At 41.6% G+C, this 17,178-nt stretch overlaps 1 protein-coding gene across 1 annotated transcript in view; it reads left to right on the top strand.

Annotated features, from left to right (window-relative positions):
- Window positions 1-17,178, top strand: part of ZC3H3 (zinc finger CCCH-type containing 3) — a 605,196-nt gene that overhangs the window by 202,707 nt on the left and 385,311 nt on the right. Inside the window, exon 4 of the mRNA XM_030219843.1 lies at window positions 4,493-4,652. Within this exon, the coding sequence (XP_030075703.1) occupies window positions 4,493-4,652 (160 nt within the window). The remainder of the gene's footprint in view (window positions 1-4,492; window positions 4,653-17,178) is intronic.

Here is a 17,178-nt window from a genome sequence, read left to right as displayed (position 1 = left end):
TCAAACTTGATCATATTATGATCACTATTTCCCAGGGGACCCAACACCACCACCTCTCGCATTATGCCCTGCATGCCACCAAGGACCAGTTCCAAAATGGCTCCCCCTCTTGTCGGTTCCTGGACCAGTTGCTCGAAGAAGCAATCATTTATACATCTAGCAGTTTTATCTCCCTGATGTAACATTTATCTAGTCAATATTGGTGTAATCGAAATCACCTATTATTATAGTGTTACCCAGTTTGCCAGCTTTCCTATTCTCTGTAAACATTTCTTCATCCGTCTGTTTGTTCTGTCCTAGCAGACATAGTACAGCCCTATAAGAATACTCATTCCCTTCACACATGGAATATCTATCCATAATGATTCCATGCTGCTATCTGTTTCATGTGGAATGTTTATTTTATTTGACTCAATTCATTCCTTAACATATAGTGCAATCCCCCCTCCAATTTGATCCTCTCTATCTTTGCAATACAGTTTGTACCCTATTAACTCAGTGTCCCATTGATTGTCCTCTTTCCACTAAGTCTCTGAGATGCCTATTGTATCTACCTCATCATTTAGTGCTATATACTCTAATTCTTCCAACTTATTTTTTAGGCTTTTAACATTTGTATACAGGCACTTCAAATTGTGTTTTTTCCTTGGATCTACAAGCTGCTTAGAAATAGAAGGGGATAATGTGCATCCTTTATCCTGCTCTCTCACACCTGGCTTACTTTCAGCATTGTTGAAACCTCTCTACTGGGATTCCCTAAATGTCCTGTTTCATTAGCATCCTTCAAGGATACTCCACACTGAGTCATGCGCTCCTAGTTTAAAAGCTGCTCTATCTCTTTTTTAAAAGTTAGCGCCAGCAGCCTGGTTCTGTCCCCGTTAAGACGGAGCCCATCCTTTTGGAAGTCTCCCCCTTTCCCAGAATTTTGCCCAATTCCTAACAAATCTGAATACCTCATCCCTGTACTATTGTCTCAACCACGCATTGAGACTTCAGAGCTCTGCTTGGCTTTTGGGTCCTTTGTGCATGGAACAGGGAGCATTTCTGATGATGTTACCCTGTAGAATCTGGACCTCAGCTTTCTACCCGAGAGCCTAAATTTGGCTTCCAGAACCTCCCTACCATATTTTCCTATGTCATTGGTACCCACATATACCAAGCCGGCTCCTCCCCAGCACTATCTAAGACCTTGTCTAGGTGATGCGTGAGGTCCGCCACCTTCACACCTGGCGTGCAAGTGACCAGGCGATCCTCACATCCACCAGCTATTTACATGCCTAATGATCCCAACTACAACAGCTGTCCTAACCCTTCCCACCTTGACAGAAGTTCTTGGAGACATGTCCTCGGTGTGAGAGGATGGTACATTTCCTGGTGGGCAGGTCCTGGCTACAGGAGTACTTTCTACTTCACCAGAGTGATTTTCTCCTTCTAAGAAACCTCACTCCTCCAAGGCAGCACAGGGGCTGCCATACTGGAGGTGGGACTTCTCTACAACGTCCCTGTAGGTCTCCTCTATTTACCTCTCCATCTCCCTTAGCTTCTCCGCTACTCTAGCCTCAAGAGAACGGACCTGTTCTCTGAGAGCTAGGAGCTTTTTGCATTGGGCACACATATATAACTGCTAACCAACTGGGAGATAATCATACATGTGAAACTCAATGCAAAAGACTGGATAGCACCCGTCTCGCTGCTGGACTGGTGTCTCCGTCTTAGTATTTTTGAGTTTTTCAATAACTTAAAACTTGCTAAGGAATTAAGGATATTAGTCTAATATTAAAAAATCTTTAGCTTATATGGCATATTGTGTGATTTTTTTTTTAGTGTTTTCTTCTTAGAAAGTAATGAAACATAATTTAAAAATCTGTAAGAGCACTCCTCCCTTGTTATCCTAATTAGAATGACTGACTATAAGACGTTCCATATATCATGCCTGCAGCTAAGAAAGCAAATAGAATGAATGTTAGGTATTATTAGGAAAGGAATAGAAAACAAAAATGAGGATGTTATAATGCTTTTCTATAGCACCATGGTGCGACTGCACCTCGAATATTGTGTTCAATTCTGGTCGCCGTATCTCAAAAAAGCGGAATTAGAAAAGATGCAGAGAAGGTCGACGAAAATGATAAAGGGGATGGGACGACTTCCCTATGAGGAAAGGCTAAAGTGGCTAGGGCTCTTCAGGAGAAAAGGCGGCTGAGGGGAGATATGATAGAGGTCTATAAAATAATGAGTGTAGTTGAACGGGTAGATGTGAAGCATCTGTTTATGCGTTCCAAAAATACTAGGACTAGGGGGCATGCGATGAAGCTGCAATGTAGTAAATTTAAAATGAATAGGAGAAAATATTTCTTCACTCAACGTGTAATTAAACTCTGAAATTTGTTGCCGGAGAATGTGGTAGGGACGGTTAGCTTAGTGGAGTTTAAAAAAGGTTTGGACGGCTTCCTAAAGAAAAAGTCCATAGACCATTATTAAATGGACTTGGGGAAAATCCACTACTTCTGGAATAAACAGCATAGAATGTTTTGTACTTTTTTGGGATCTTGCCAGGTATTTGTGACCTGGATTGGCCACTGTTGTAAACAGGATGCTGAGCTTGATGGACCTTTGGTCTTTCCCAGTATGGCAATACTTATCTACTTATGTATGTACTTCTTATTCATCCACAGACTAAAAAATCATAACAATGATTCTTAGGGCATATTTCTCCCCTCTAGGGCATACAGAATGGGTTGTATTTTGTACCCCTGGACAATTTAACAGGGTGGATTAGAATTCCTTGGGGTAGGAATTGGGGTAGTAAATCCTCCCTCAAAACACCCAGGGAGAATCTGCTACAGTACAAAAAGAAAAAATCCACAGACAGAATCCCGCTTGTAGTGACATACAATCCAGAGCTGGAAAAACTGAGGAAAATCATAAGAGATCTACAACCTATACTCCAGGAGGATGAATTACTGAAAGAGATATTCCCATCCCCACCAGTACTGGCCTTCCGACAGCCACCCAATTTAAAACACAAGCTAATCAGAAGTAAACTTCCTTCACAGACTGAAAAGGAACAGAAGGGCACACTTCCCTGTAATTTATCCAGTTGCAAACTATGCCAAAATATTTCACAGGACCCCAAAGTCATCCACAAAGGAAAGACATTCAACATAAAGGGATCTTTCACTTGCTCATCTTCCAATGTGGTATATATCATTCAGTGTAAAAAATGTAATGAAGGATGCTATATTGGAGAAACAGGCCAGATGCTTAAGACAAGATTCAATTTACATAGACATCATATAAACAATGCTGGTGCCAGCAGGGTTCCCACGCCTGTTGGGCAACATTTTACAAGACCAGGACACTGCACCAGTGACTTCACAGTGAGAATCCTCAAAGGTAACTTTAAAACCATACAAGAACGTAAGACCTTTGAAGTCAGAATGATTGAATATTTTAACACCCAACAGAAAGGACTTAACAAGGACCTGGGGTTCCTAGCCCATTATAAACCATAAAGCTGTATGTCTCTGTTGATCACCCTCCCCTCACCTGTCCACACCCACCCTGTTAGAATACCAAAGATATACTTTGATGTCCCCATGCATACTTCCTACCCACCCCCATCCTCCCACCCTGTCAGACTGTCATAGCAATGCTTGAATGTTTTTCACTTATATACACTGTCAGCTAGCACATTTGCTTATTTCCGATCTGACGAAGAAGGGCAACCTTCGAAAGCTAATCAAGAAATGTATTAAGTTATGTCCAATAAAAAAGATATCATCTTATTTTCTTTTCCATGTTTTATTTTGTTTGATTTCTATTGATAACCTTAAGAGTGGACTAACACGGCTACCACACTCCTCTACTTGGGGTAGTAGAAGTTGGCTATTGTTGGGGTTGCAAGGGTAGAGGGTGGTAGTGATGGGAAGGTTATTATAGCTGCTAGTTGTTGTTATTGTTTTCTGTTTGTAATTTATACACAGCTGCACAGCATATTGTTCCTTTTTATATTTTAATTAAAAGATTTAAATATAAAATCATAAGTGTTTGAGGCTTCTGCAGATGGGGACAGAACCTGCAGGGATGGGGATGGATATGGGGCTTGTGGGGATGGGGTGGGGACAGAGACAGAACCCACGGAGACGGGACGGGGACAAATTTTGTCCCTGTGTCATTCTCTACCGCAGAGATCACCTTTTACAGATAAGTAACTTGGGTGCTCTTTTTAGATTCCTATGAAGATGTTTATGGGTACTGTATGGTTATCACAAAGATGATCTAGTGATTGGCACATAGTTATGAAGGCAGTGGTTGTGATCAGTAACACATTCTTATTACTGCTAGAAATCATGTTTGAGACCAGTTCATTTTAAAAAAATGTTTGTAAATGTGATGATTTGGTATTGTAGTATTTTTTTAATACATTCATTGCTTTCACTGCAGAGAAGTGTGTCCTTCACTCTATTTCCTGTTTTCTGTTTTGATCCTTTAGGGTTCAGCACCACTCCCTTCAGGAGCCCTTCAGCTAATAAAGTGATAAAGTCACGCTACAGGATAGTGAAGAAGAATGCAGTGCCTCCTGCCGCCACCTCCCTGTCAGCCCTCAGCAGCCTGGCCCTCGCCTGGAAAGTCAGACGGCTTTCTGCAGCAAGGTAACTAGCTGGAATCAGCCTTGACAAATAGCGCCACGCGGTGAGAACCCTTCTGCTATAGAAATGAGTTTGATTTTTCTATAAGTCACAGTGCCCTGTGATTTTTATAGCAAGACGGCACTTGCCATTTGATGGGTTTGGCTACGGATGTTGCTGGTGGAGCTGTAAGTTCAATGTACTGGAAGGAACTGTGCATACGCATAGACTATGTGGTGTGTTTAATTTCAATAGCTAATTAGTTGTGTGAATTGCTTAATTTTTCTATTAATTATGTTGCAGTTCCGACAACAGCTTTATTTACTTAAAAGAAAAATTGTAAAACCTTGTTAATTATTCAGGCTATTCTGACTGGTGATGAAAGCGGCTTTTTCCATTCAGTGGGGAAAAGAAAGATAGGGAGAAGGCCATGGTTCAGGACTAGCAAGGAGATTGTTCCATAAAAAGGAGAAGCCCAAGACCAGGGCACCCTCTATCAAAAATGGTTCTGTATCTGGGATTCAGTAAGTAGGTTTCCAAAAGCAGCTTTCAGTGATAGAACATTGTGGAAATACAGGCAGGGAAGAAAGCGCACACCAAGTCTGACTTTCTAGGATAGAGCAGCCAGATAACATCATGCAGACCAGACACATCTATCTCATGCATGTTCATTGTGAATATCCTGGAAACCTGACTGACTGATGGTCCCTAGGACATGTTTGGGAATCACTGGTTCACCATCCTCATTTGTCATTATTTGCTGGCGTTGTTTATTTGCATATGAAATAGTTGTTTTCTTCCTCCATGAAAAATTTTGCATGGATTTGGGCGAAGAAACATAGAAAAGATTGTAAATATTATGAACCCATATGTGACTTATATGGAGTGGGAACAACCAAAAAGAAAAGAAAAAGGGGGAGCTACCAAAGAAGTTCCAACACAGGGATACTTATTAAATGCAAATCAACTCAATAAAACTGGATATAAAAAGACTCGACACAGTCCTGCATTTTGGCGCTATGTGCGCCTGCCTCAGGAGCCTCAAAACTTTAGTTTGAGTTGATATCAATGGAACGTCCAACGCATTGTCCAAAAAGATACACAAATCACCATTATGAATGAAAGTCACTAGATTCGGTCACAAGGAACACAATAGAAAGTGCCAAATGATAAAGAGCCAAATGCCAATAAACTTCTGCACTGGAAAAAAAACATTTTTATTGAATTGATTTGCTTTTAATAAGTATTCCTGTATTGGAACTTCTTTGGTTTCTCCCCCATTTTTTCTTCTTTGGTTGTTATTGTTTGTTTCAGGGGGTACCTTTGGCTATTTTTTTTGTATGGAGTGGGCCCAAATGTTGGAAAACGACAGCAGTGATCTCTCCAGTATAATTCTATTTGACCTGGATGTGGCCTGTCCACATTTTCCTTTAGTTCAAGGGTGCCTAATGCAGCCACTTGTCCTTGGCAGCCACTTGTCCTTGGCAGCCACTTGTCCTTGGCAGCCACTTGTCCTTGGGATGTGGCCTAAATGTTGGAAAACGACAGCAGTGATCTCTCCAGTATAATTCTATTTGACCTGGATGTGGCCTGTCCACATTTTCCTTTAGTTCAGGGGTGCCTAATGCAGCCACTTGTCCTTGGGATATGGCCTACTTGAGAGTTTTAGCAAACAAAACAAAAAGCTTATGTGATTAGAACACATGATTTTAATCATTGTAGAGCTATTTGGTGGATATAAAATCACAATGTCAGAAGAGATTTACTCATTTTGATGAGTATAAATTATCCTATAACTGGTAAAAACTTTTACATGATCCACAATGAGATTGATTTCTGATCATGTGGCCCACTATAGAAAAAAACCAAAACAAAACATTTTTTAATGTGGCCACATATAGATGGATTCCTGATCATGTGGTTCACTGTTGATAAAATGTAATAAGGTTTTACAATTTTTCTTCTACGTAAATAAAGCTGTTGTAGGAACTGTCCCAATTATGAAGAAGCAAGATCTCAAGGCAGGGGCATCAATACTCAACAAAAAAATCACCCAGCCAAACAAAACTTAACCTAAACCTCCGACGACATCTGCGACTCGTTTCACATGAGCCTCTCACTCATGGCTCACCTAACCACTTCATTGGGTCAGTAACATGCTTCGGTTTGTTCTTATAAATACATTTTATAACCATTGCTTTATTACTTAATTTGAAATATATATTAGCAGAAGCTTTAATAAATTAATATAGTAGCAAAGAACACTTATCTTTAATCACAGATACAGTCTGTGATTAAAGATAAATGCTCTTTTTAAGTTTTTGCTGATATATTTTCAAATTAAGTAATAAAGTAATGGTTATAAAATGGATTTGTGAGAGCAAATCAAAAAGCATGTTGCTGATGTAGTGGAGAGGCTCATGTGGAACGAGTCGCAGCGGAGGTTTCAGTGCTTTGGGTTAAGTTTTGTTTGGTGCTGAGTGATTTTTTTGTTGTAGGAACTGTAGCATAATTACTTTAGGGGCCCTTTTACTAAGCGGCTCAAAAAAGTTGCCTGCAGTAGCCTCAGTGTGGGTCTTTTTCATGTGCTGAGGCCACCTTTGACAATGCAGGTAAAAGGCAGATTTTTCTATTTTTCCAGTATTATTATTATTAGCATTTGTATAGCGCTACCAGACGCACGCAGCGCTGAACACATGACACAAAGAGAGTCCCTGCTCAAAAGAGCTTACAATCTAAATAATACAGACAGACAAGACAGGAAGTAATGGGTGAGAAGGAAGGAAGGGACAATTGAGTAGTGGCTAGGAGCTAAAAGCAGCAGTGAAAAGGTGGGTTTTCAGCATAGATTTGAAAACAGGTAGAGATGGAGCTAGACGTACAGGCTCAGGAAGTCTATTCCAGGCATAAGGTGCCGCGAGAGAAAAGGAACGAAGCCTGGAGTTAGCAATGGAGGAGAAGGGGGATGACAAGAGAGATTTGTCCAGTGAGCAGAGTTCAAGGGGAGGAATGTAGGGAGAGATGAGAGTGGAGAGGTAATGGGGGGCTGCAGAGTGGATGCATTTAAAGGTCAGTACGAAAAGTTTAAACTGTATGCGGAAGCGGACAGGGAGCCAGTGAAGTGACTTGAGGAGTGGGCTAGTGTGGGTATAACGGTTCTGGCGGAAAATAAGATGTGCCGCAGAATTTTGAATAGATTGAAGAGGAGAGAGATGGCTGAGTGGAAGACCAATGAGAAGTAAATTGCAATAGTCCAAGCGAAAGGTGACAAGGGTTTGGATAAGGGTTTTGGTAGCGTATTCAGAAAGGAAGACACTCTAATTTTCCCATCACCTATCTTGTACGTAGTGTTAATATGTGTTGTAGCTTGAGGCCTATCCACTGGAATGGTGGCGGCCAAGTTACTGGGCTTTGGCCAGCTGAGCAGCCCTGACTAGGCCTGATATCCCACTGATGGCCTTATAGTTGAGAACCTGCAAAAGCAGGATTGCAGGAGGAGTCTTAATGAAACCTGGTATAACTTACAAATTGATTGTAGCACATATGATGATTGAATAATGGACTAAAATGGATAAAATCTGGTTTTTAAAATGAAGTTTGTGGTACTCAGATCATAAGAGCATATGAAAGTAGATATGAAACTGAGATGTCAATAATAGGATATTTTTGTATCAAGAAGAGAAAAATAAGATGTTTACAAAAGCGGAAATGTCAGAAACAGGTGCAGATATTTTTGTAACAGGAAAAAACATGTTATTGACAATAGCGGAAATCTTGCAATAGCTAAAACGGAAAGAAGAGGGTACAGATGGACATCTGCCGGAAAAGGAAAAAAAAAGGATTCAGAGGTTGTGAAATATTAAGAAAAAAAAAGCTCTTGCCATTAACTTGTATTAAGACCAGTGCCTATAAAAGAGAGAAGATTTTGCCAGATAGTTGGAACATTCCCCAACTTGTCTTGGAGAACAGAAGCTCTGTTCCATTGAACCCAGAACCTGTCTGATGAATGTACTGACCTGAAGACCTTATATTGGTGAGAATAAATACTTTATTTCTGAAAACTATCTTTGTCCTTATTTCTATATTTCTATTTACCTTCTACTTATCACTTGTTCTAACAAATAATCCACACACCAATAATACTGACTCCCTGAACTAATTTGGGTTGATTTTTAATATATGTGGGAAAATAAAAGGTTAAAGATTTACTTCGATCCTAATAGACAGAAAGCTGATGCCTCCCCAGAACAGACCCCCATGGGACTGGGTAACCCCGGAGGTCAGGGAAACAATTCAAACCCTTTTGGATGAACTAACGCTCTTTACTCCTCCGTGTAAAGGGGTCAAGAAGGGGTCTAAAAAGGGGAGGCAATTAAAACAGTAGTAAGGACTCATGTTTAATCCTGCACTAATCAGTTAGAGCATGGCAGTGCCCACACGCTAACCAGTTAGCATAGCCTTGCCCAAACATGCCTCCAGTGCTAAAAACTAAATTTTATTTTTGGTGTATGGATATCATGCGCCGATCCTGAAACTACGCACCCCGCGGTAGTGCTTTTTAACCTGCGGTAAGCACGCATTAATGGACCCCATAGTGTGTAAGCAGAACCTTTCATGTAGATTAGTTGGTGCAATATTTCTCTGTGAAACACTAGTGCAGATTACTCAAGGAAGGCTGTTTCCCAGTTCCATCCCGTCTGCCAGGATCCGCGTGCTATCTTGAGTGCACTACCTGCATTGAGCAAGGTGGTAGTAACCACTGTAGATCCCTCTTGCTCTTTTTCTTTCCAGGAGTATTTTGGAATAATTCAGTAGTTTATAGATTTGTTAACTTGTAAAGTAGGGGTTGTGGCACAGTAAAGTTAAACCAGCAGAAAATAAGACACCAACAATTCAAGTGCTCCTCTGGTGGAGAGAAACTGCTGCACACCTTGGAGCTATTCCTTCTGCTGGCTTTCAGTTTTTTAAGGAGAGGAGTGTGGTAGCCGTGTTAGTCCACTCTTAAGGTTATCAATAGAAATCAAACAAAATAAAACATGGAAAAGAAAATAAGATGATACCTTTTTTATTGGACATAACTTAATACATTTCTTGATTAGCTTTCGAAGGTTGCCCTTCTTCCTCAGATCTGAGGAAGAAGGGCAACCTTCGAAAGCTAATCAAGAAATGTATTAAGTTATCTTCTAATATAATAAAACGCACCGTGAACGTTCTGAAGACAACGTTCTGAAGTCACTCAAACACTCCCTGAAGGGTTCGTGGATTCATGGTGTGAAGCCAGCCAGCCGTCTCTGCCCCGCCCTCGCGTCAAACGTCATGACGTTGAGGGTGGGAAAAAAAACAAACAAACGGATCGCACCCACGCACGGTGCGTTTTATTATATTAGATTTACCTCCATGGTGGCGGTTCCGGCAGCGCAGCGTCAGGGAAGGAGGCGGCCGGCGCTCCCGATGTCTCTAGCCTTCCCTTCGCTGTGTTCCGCCTTCTTCTGACGTCAAGGATGACGTCAGAAGAAGGCGGAACACAGCGAAGGGAAGGCTAGACGTCGGGAGCGCCGCCTCCTTCCCTGACGCTGTGCTGCCGGAACCGCCAAGGAGGTAAATTTAAAAAGAAAAAAAAAAAGAAAAGGGATGTTGGGGGGAGAGAAGAGGGTGGGCAGTAAAGTTGAACAATGGGAGTGGGAGGGCAGGGGAGAAACGACAGCATGGATGCGAAGGGGGGGGGCATGGATACGAAGGGGGGGGGGGGGAGAAGAGGGCGGCCCAGGCTGGGACATGGGAGAGAGAGGAGCATGGATGCGAGGGGGGGGTCATGGAAGGGAGAGAGGGGAATTGCTGGAAAAGGATGAATGGAGGGGGCAGGGGACAGAGGAGCATGGATGGGCATGGATTGGGAGGGCAGGGCTCAGGGAGAGAGTGGAATTGCTGGAAAGGGATGAAAGGAGGGGGCAGGGGACAGAGGAGCATGGATGGGCATGGATTGGGAGGGCAGGGCTCAGGGAGAGAGGGGAATTGCTGGAAAGGGATGAATGGAGGGGGCAGGTGACAGAGGAGCATGGATGGGCATGGATTGGGAGGGCAGGGCTCAGGGAGAGAGGGGAATTGCTGGATAGGGATGAATGGAGGGGACAGATGGGCATGGATGGATATGGATTGCAGGGCAGGGCTCAGGGAGAGAGGGGAATTGCTGGATAGGGATGAATGGAGGGGGCAGGTGACAGAGGAGCATGGATGGGCATGGATTGGGAGGGCAGGGCTCAGGGAGAGAGGGGAATTGCTGGAAAAGGATGAATGGAGGGGGCAGGGGACAGATGGGCATGGATTGGGAGGGCAGGGCTCACACTCTCTCTCTCATATACAATGTCTTTCTGACTCTCACTCTCACACACTCTGTCTCACACTGTATCACATTCACTCTCTATGTGCCACACAGTCACTCACACACTCGCTTGGTCTCATACACTCACTCTCACAGAGAATCTGTGTCTCACACACACTCTCTCTCTCGCACACACACACACACACACACACACACACTCTCTCTCTCACACTGTGTCTCACATACACAACACACTCTCTCTCACACTGTGTCTCACATACACACTTGCACACACTCTCATTCTCACACACACACTCTCTCACAAACACACTCACACCCAGACTCACTCTCTCTCACACACACACACTCACACTTTCACTCTGTCTCTCACACAGTCACTGTCACATACACTCTCCCAAACATACACACTCCGAGGAAAACCTTGCTAGCGCCCGTTTCATTTGTGTCAGAAACAGGCCTTTTTTTACTAGTGTCCAATAAAAAAGGTATCATCTTATTTTCTTTTCCAAGTTTTTTAAGGAAATTCCATTGCCTGAAACATCTTTTTGCTTTTTTCCTACTCTTGTGCTGTTTTCTTGCATTGAATGCATACTGTATACTTTACGGGCAGTGTTAACAAGCAGAATATGTAAAACCTCTCTTTCCTGCACTTTTCATAAAAACAGAGAATAATGAAGGCAGATAAAGACCATATGGCCTGTCCAATCTGCCCATCCATGCCATCTACTAATCTCTACTCTCCCTTAGAGATCCTATGCCATTTTTCACTGCTCAGCTTTTCATGTTAAGTTCTACTGCACACACTAACTTTTTAAGATGCATCCCTGAAAGTACTTCTCTAATAGCATTAATTCCATTTTCCACTGCCTATTTCTGAGACCCTTGTTAGGGATGCTAACAGAAGCATCACTGGAATTCCAAGTAGAGCACATCCAGTGCTTGTCACTAATCTTAATGTTTTTGTCACCTAGTTAAAACAAATCTGATTTACTTGGCATATTCTCCTTCAGGTAAAACCATGCTGCCTCGATTCTGCAAGCTTCTGTATTCAAAAATGCGTTATTATTTATAGCATTCAGCTCATGCCTTTTCCTGAGGTAAGCTGTATTCTGATGCTATTTTTCTATCCATGGAGGTCTCACAATCTAAGGGGTCCTTTTACTAAACTGAGCCCCTTGCACGTGTTTTTCCCACGTGCTAAGGCCATTTTACTGCTGCTACAAAAATGGCTTCATCCTATTTTTTTGTATTAATGGCCATGTGCTAATATTAAAGTACCAATGTGTAAGGAGAAAAAAAAGTCTACATGCTGTCAACCAAAAAAGAGTGGAAAACCAACTCACTTGAAAAAACAAACAAAAAAAAAAGGAATAACGGAGGAAAATGACCTCAGTTGACTGTGGTATCAATCGAACGACCTTGTACCAGGGTATCATAATATTCAAACCACAGTTCACAGGTTCTATCATCGGTCTGAAAAAACGTCCAACAAAACACAAAAAATGTTTTTTTGTTAACTTTTATGAAATAAATTTTTGTTAAATCTTATTAAATTTAGTTTGTGACATGATTAAGTTTGTTCAAACATGCTCTCACAAAAACAGCTTTCACTTCAAACATGATAAAAATGTTGCTAAACAGCTGAACTTAGCTTAAGGCAATTGGATAGTCTCGGATTATCCCAACGGGGATCCGTTTCACCACTCGGCTTCCTAAGGGGTTTTAATTTACTGCCAGTATAGCAGCTCCACACTATCTGCTGTTAGTAGTAGTAGTATCAAGGATTTGATCTATCACCATTGTCAAATTACATTTTTTAGGCGGTAAGGGCTCTTGTGCAATCTGTGCACTAATTTGTAATGTAGCTGTGCTAACTGGTGAGCACAGGAATGCCCATTCTCTGCCCTCTGACATGCCTCTCAAAAAAAAATTTTTTTTTTAGCGTGTGCACACATCTGGCTGTTACCACAGGATATGTCATTTTGAGCTATGTTAGGTGCGTGTTAATTCCTAATGCAGATTAGTAAAAGGGCCCCTTAGTTTGTACCTGAGGCATTGAAGGGTTAAGTGACTTACCCAAGGTCACAAGGAGTCACAGTGCGAATTGAACCCTGGCTTCCCCGGTTCTTAGCTTGCTGCTCTAATCTTTAGGCTACTCCACTCCTTTGCTAACCTTTTCTCTTCCTGTCTTCATTAATTTATATTTACCTACCACTGATAGTAGGAACATTTTGAGCCCCTTACTGTTTTAGGTTACATCTCATCTGTCCTCTGCTAATTCTTTCTGAACCCTCTCCTTTGTAAATGTTGTGGCATCTCCTTCTGTTTCATGTGGACCCCTGGCAATTATCAGTGGTTCATCTCCAATCAGTTTTTCAGAGGGATTTGTGTCTTTGTTAGTTTCTCAGAATGGAGAAAACCCCTTGCCATTTCTCTTGCTCAGTCTTGTTGTCTTTTTACCTCTCATCACCTAGATCATTTTGGCCATTCTCCATGTTTTTAATAGTACTTCCTGTAATCACTCGAGCAAACCAGCTTCCGGTCATAGTAATCGCCATTAGCTAGCCCCATGGGGCTCCCACTAATCAGTTCACACTTTGACCACAGAACTTGGGGAAATTGTAATAAATAAGTCACTGGGACTGTGAATGAGAGAGGACCTGCAGCAACTGAAATATTCCCCACTTCATTGACATACATTACCAGCCCCTCCTTTGGTACATTCTGAAGCTTCTGAAGGTTTTAAATTTAAAGTGTAGAAAAAGAACCAAAGGAAATGGTACAGATGTTAAAAAGAAATCTTGACTGAATGGAAAGGGAAAGGGATTTGCTATACTTCATTTTTATGGTACAGTCAAAGTGGTTTTACATATTATATACAGACACTTTTTCTGTACCTGGTGGGCTCACAATTTAAGTGTGGAACAGAGAGTTAGGTGACTTTTTCAGGGTCACGAGGAGCTGCACTTGGAATCGAACCTGGTTCCCTAGGTTTTTAATCCACTGCACTAACCATTAGGCTACTCCTACCATGTACACTATTTTTATAAGTAAACATATTAATATGGTAAATGGCAGCAGAAAACAATTGTCCAGCCCACCCAGTCTTCCTACATTGCTAAGGATGACACCCAGCTAACTGTATTAAAATGTTCTTTTAAAATCAGCTTTTCTTTCTTATGAGACTGTATATACATCCTTCCAGAGCTCCAAAAATGGGCCTCCCCTCTGATGGAACTTATCCTAAATGTAATGTAGCTAATGCTGCCTAGAGACATTGTACTTGGGAATGCCTGGGAACTCACCATGTTTGGACCTCACTCTGGCAACATTTGAGCATGTTATATAATAGAAATTGGGCTGCTACTCCACAGATGTGCCTACTGGGCGATTTATCAATGATAATGGAGGATACCCAGGTTTCCATATTGTTTCTTTGCAAATCAGTTCTGGTGGCAAAAAGATGTATATTGCTACAGTGGATTCAGTCAGATCCACCCATCTTAATGTTATGGCGGAATCAGATGTATGAATTGCTGAATATGGAACACTAGATGAGACAAGTGCATAAGACGTTTCTGCACACCTGGTCGGCTTATTTAGCCTCCTTGTCCACATGGGTGCGTTCTACTCTCTTTAATACCTTAGAGGATTAATTGTGCTTGTTTATTCTGCATTGAGTGTCCACTGTTTTTGCATATGTTGGAGCTTGTTTCTGATGGCTGTGTGTATGTGGGGGGGGGGGGGGGGGGGGGGAGGTATAGGCTGGGGGGGGGGGCTGCATGGGTTTGTTATATTTTGACATTAATAAAGATATTTAACCATAAAATCAGCTTTTCTTAAGTGGCCTCCCAGAGCTGTCATATTGATCAAAACACACACATCTTCTGTTGGTATGTAACACTAATATTTTGAGTGAAAGTACGTGAAGAAAGTGGTGTGTGCCTTGATGTTTAAGCCATTTTGACCCAATATGAAGGTAATGCGAACAGAATAATAGATGGGCAGTTAAAGATCCAAGAGTCTCATCCAGTTTGCCCATTATACAGTAGATATACTGCCCTTCTGGTTGATGACCAATCACAGTGGTTTAGAATACAGGTCAGAGCATAACTAAAATTCATCATTGCCATTGACAACTTCTTTCCATTTCACCCACTTCAGAAACTATTTATGTAGAAGAGTTATGGCATGAGTATGGCAATTTGGTTTGGCCTTGTGCCTCCCATTCTAAGTGCCTAGGCTGCTTGTGTCTGATGCAGATGATTCTTGGATGTGCCCTATAGAACACTAAATCCCACGGCTTGGTTTGGAAGCAGATGCAGATTTGCAGAGTTTGGAGAGTTGCCCTAATAGCACTAAGTGCACAGCTGGAGCAAGGAGTTGTCGCACCTGCCAGCCTCGACTAGACCTCCAGTCTGTCCAGCAGAGATTAGATTGATGGCGCGTTTTTCTTCTGCCCTTACACTTGGAGCAATCATTTCTGCTGTAATTATTTAGGCTTATGCAAAACCTTAATGGACTCCAGGTAGACGATATATCAGTGCTCCCTCAGGTAAATGCTTTAGCATGAAATTTGGGGACAGAGTGGAAGCTTTTTAACAGGAAACTACTGTTATGATCTTCCTCTGTCCTTTGAGCTTGATTTTTGCTTTCTGTTGATAGTGGTTTCCACACTTGGCAGTCTGTGCCATTTTGTTGAGGTTTTCAGCATGTTTTATTGTATGTCCTTTTGATTCAGTAGCGGAGGGTCTGCTATAGTGGACCAAATAAAAAGTTCAGCTGTTCAGAACCCTTCAGCTCTCCTCATAGACAAGTACCCCTTCATCCACATTATTTAAATCAGGAGTTTCATTGATATCACCCTCCTAAATATCATAAGTACTCTATTATAGTCTCAACAAATAGTTCACATGGGTGAGAGGGCATTTTAATCATTAGTCACTCGGCACACAGAGTGTGCACTTTCCTTGATGACTCAGCAAAGCTTTGATGTTCTCACTGTTTTCACATACTCGGTGTTGACAATCAACTAGAAGGATGCTTAGGATAATGAAATGCTTTTGAAATAAATATGAGGCCTCCATCATAATGCTCCCCTTAACCTTCTTTGCGCCTTAACTTGGAAAGCAAAAATGGAACTAGTAAAAGAAATAGACTCTTAAATTTAATTACTTCAAACATCACCACAAACTGTGAAAATTGTGGCCTCCATTCACCCCACCACTTGTCTCACTCATAAACATAGCTTTCTGATATTCCATACACTGAATCATACATTTTGTTTCCACAGAGGACACTCCCTAGAGTTGGCCATCAGCGTAAGCAGTCCTGATCCCACTAAGGTTTCCAGGGCATGAAGAAACCCATCCTGTGTTTGAACTCAAAGCTATATGGTTGAATGCACCATCTCTTTCTCAGTAGTGGCTTCTTGACTCATACACAGCCACTCAGTGCATCAGTGCTAATCCCTTCTTGATTAATTTCTTTCTCCCCATATTGCTGGGGTTCATTAAACTTAGCCCTTTGGTTGACTTTTCTTCAGGAAATAGGTGGAAGTATTTTTTTAATATTACAGTGCCTTTTTTTGTAATATTTTTGTTTTAAATAGATTTATAAGCAGCCCAAGGACTATTGCTACAAATTTATGAAGATAATTCTCACTCTTTCGATAAGGTTAAATTTACACCTGCTATTTCCATATTAATTCACATTGCTAAGTGGATCTAATTTTCTTCCGTTTTTATATCTACTGAGCATGGCCTTTCGTAATGCAATTCCCCTGTCACTAAATCACCACGATCAGGAGTCATGATCGAGTTAAATTAACTTAAATTAATTTACTTAATAAGAGCTCCAGATCATTGAGAATGAGGTTAAGATTTATTGACTTTGCGTCTCACTCCTCCTCCTCATCACTTCTAGCTTAGCTGCCTTATCTCTCTCTGCTGCTATTCATGAAGGTTGTAGCTCTGCTTGCTGAAATTATGATTATCCATTTAATTGTGAGTGTGCTCTACATAACGCAGTTCTTCTGTCAGGGAAACTATTGCTTAAAAGTGAGACAAGCAAACATGCCAGCTCAGCATGAGATCCTTGATATCTGCAGAGAAAATGACACCCCTAGTTTAATATCTAATCTAAAAGACAGCACCCACATCAGTACAGTATCCTCTTAACCAATGGTGCTTGCACCCCCAAGGAGTTCTG

Source organism: Microcaecilia unicolor, chromosome 1 (assembly GCF_901765095.1).
Source record: "Microcaecilia unicolor chromosome 1, aMicUni1.1, whole genome shotgun sequence".
Classification (NCBI taxonomy): Eukaryota; Metazoa; Chordata; class Amphibia; order Gymnophiona; family Siphonopidae; genus Microcaecilia; species Microcaecilia unicolor.
The sequence above is the reverse complement of the archived record's forward strand: the minus strand, read 5'-3'. Positions and strand labels throughout refer to the sequence as shown.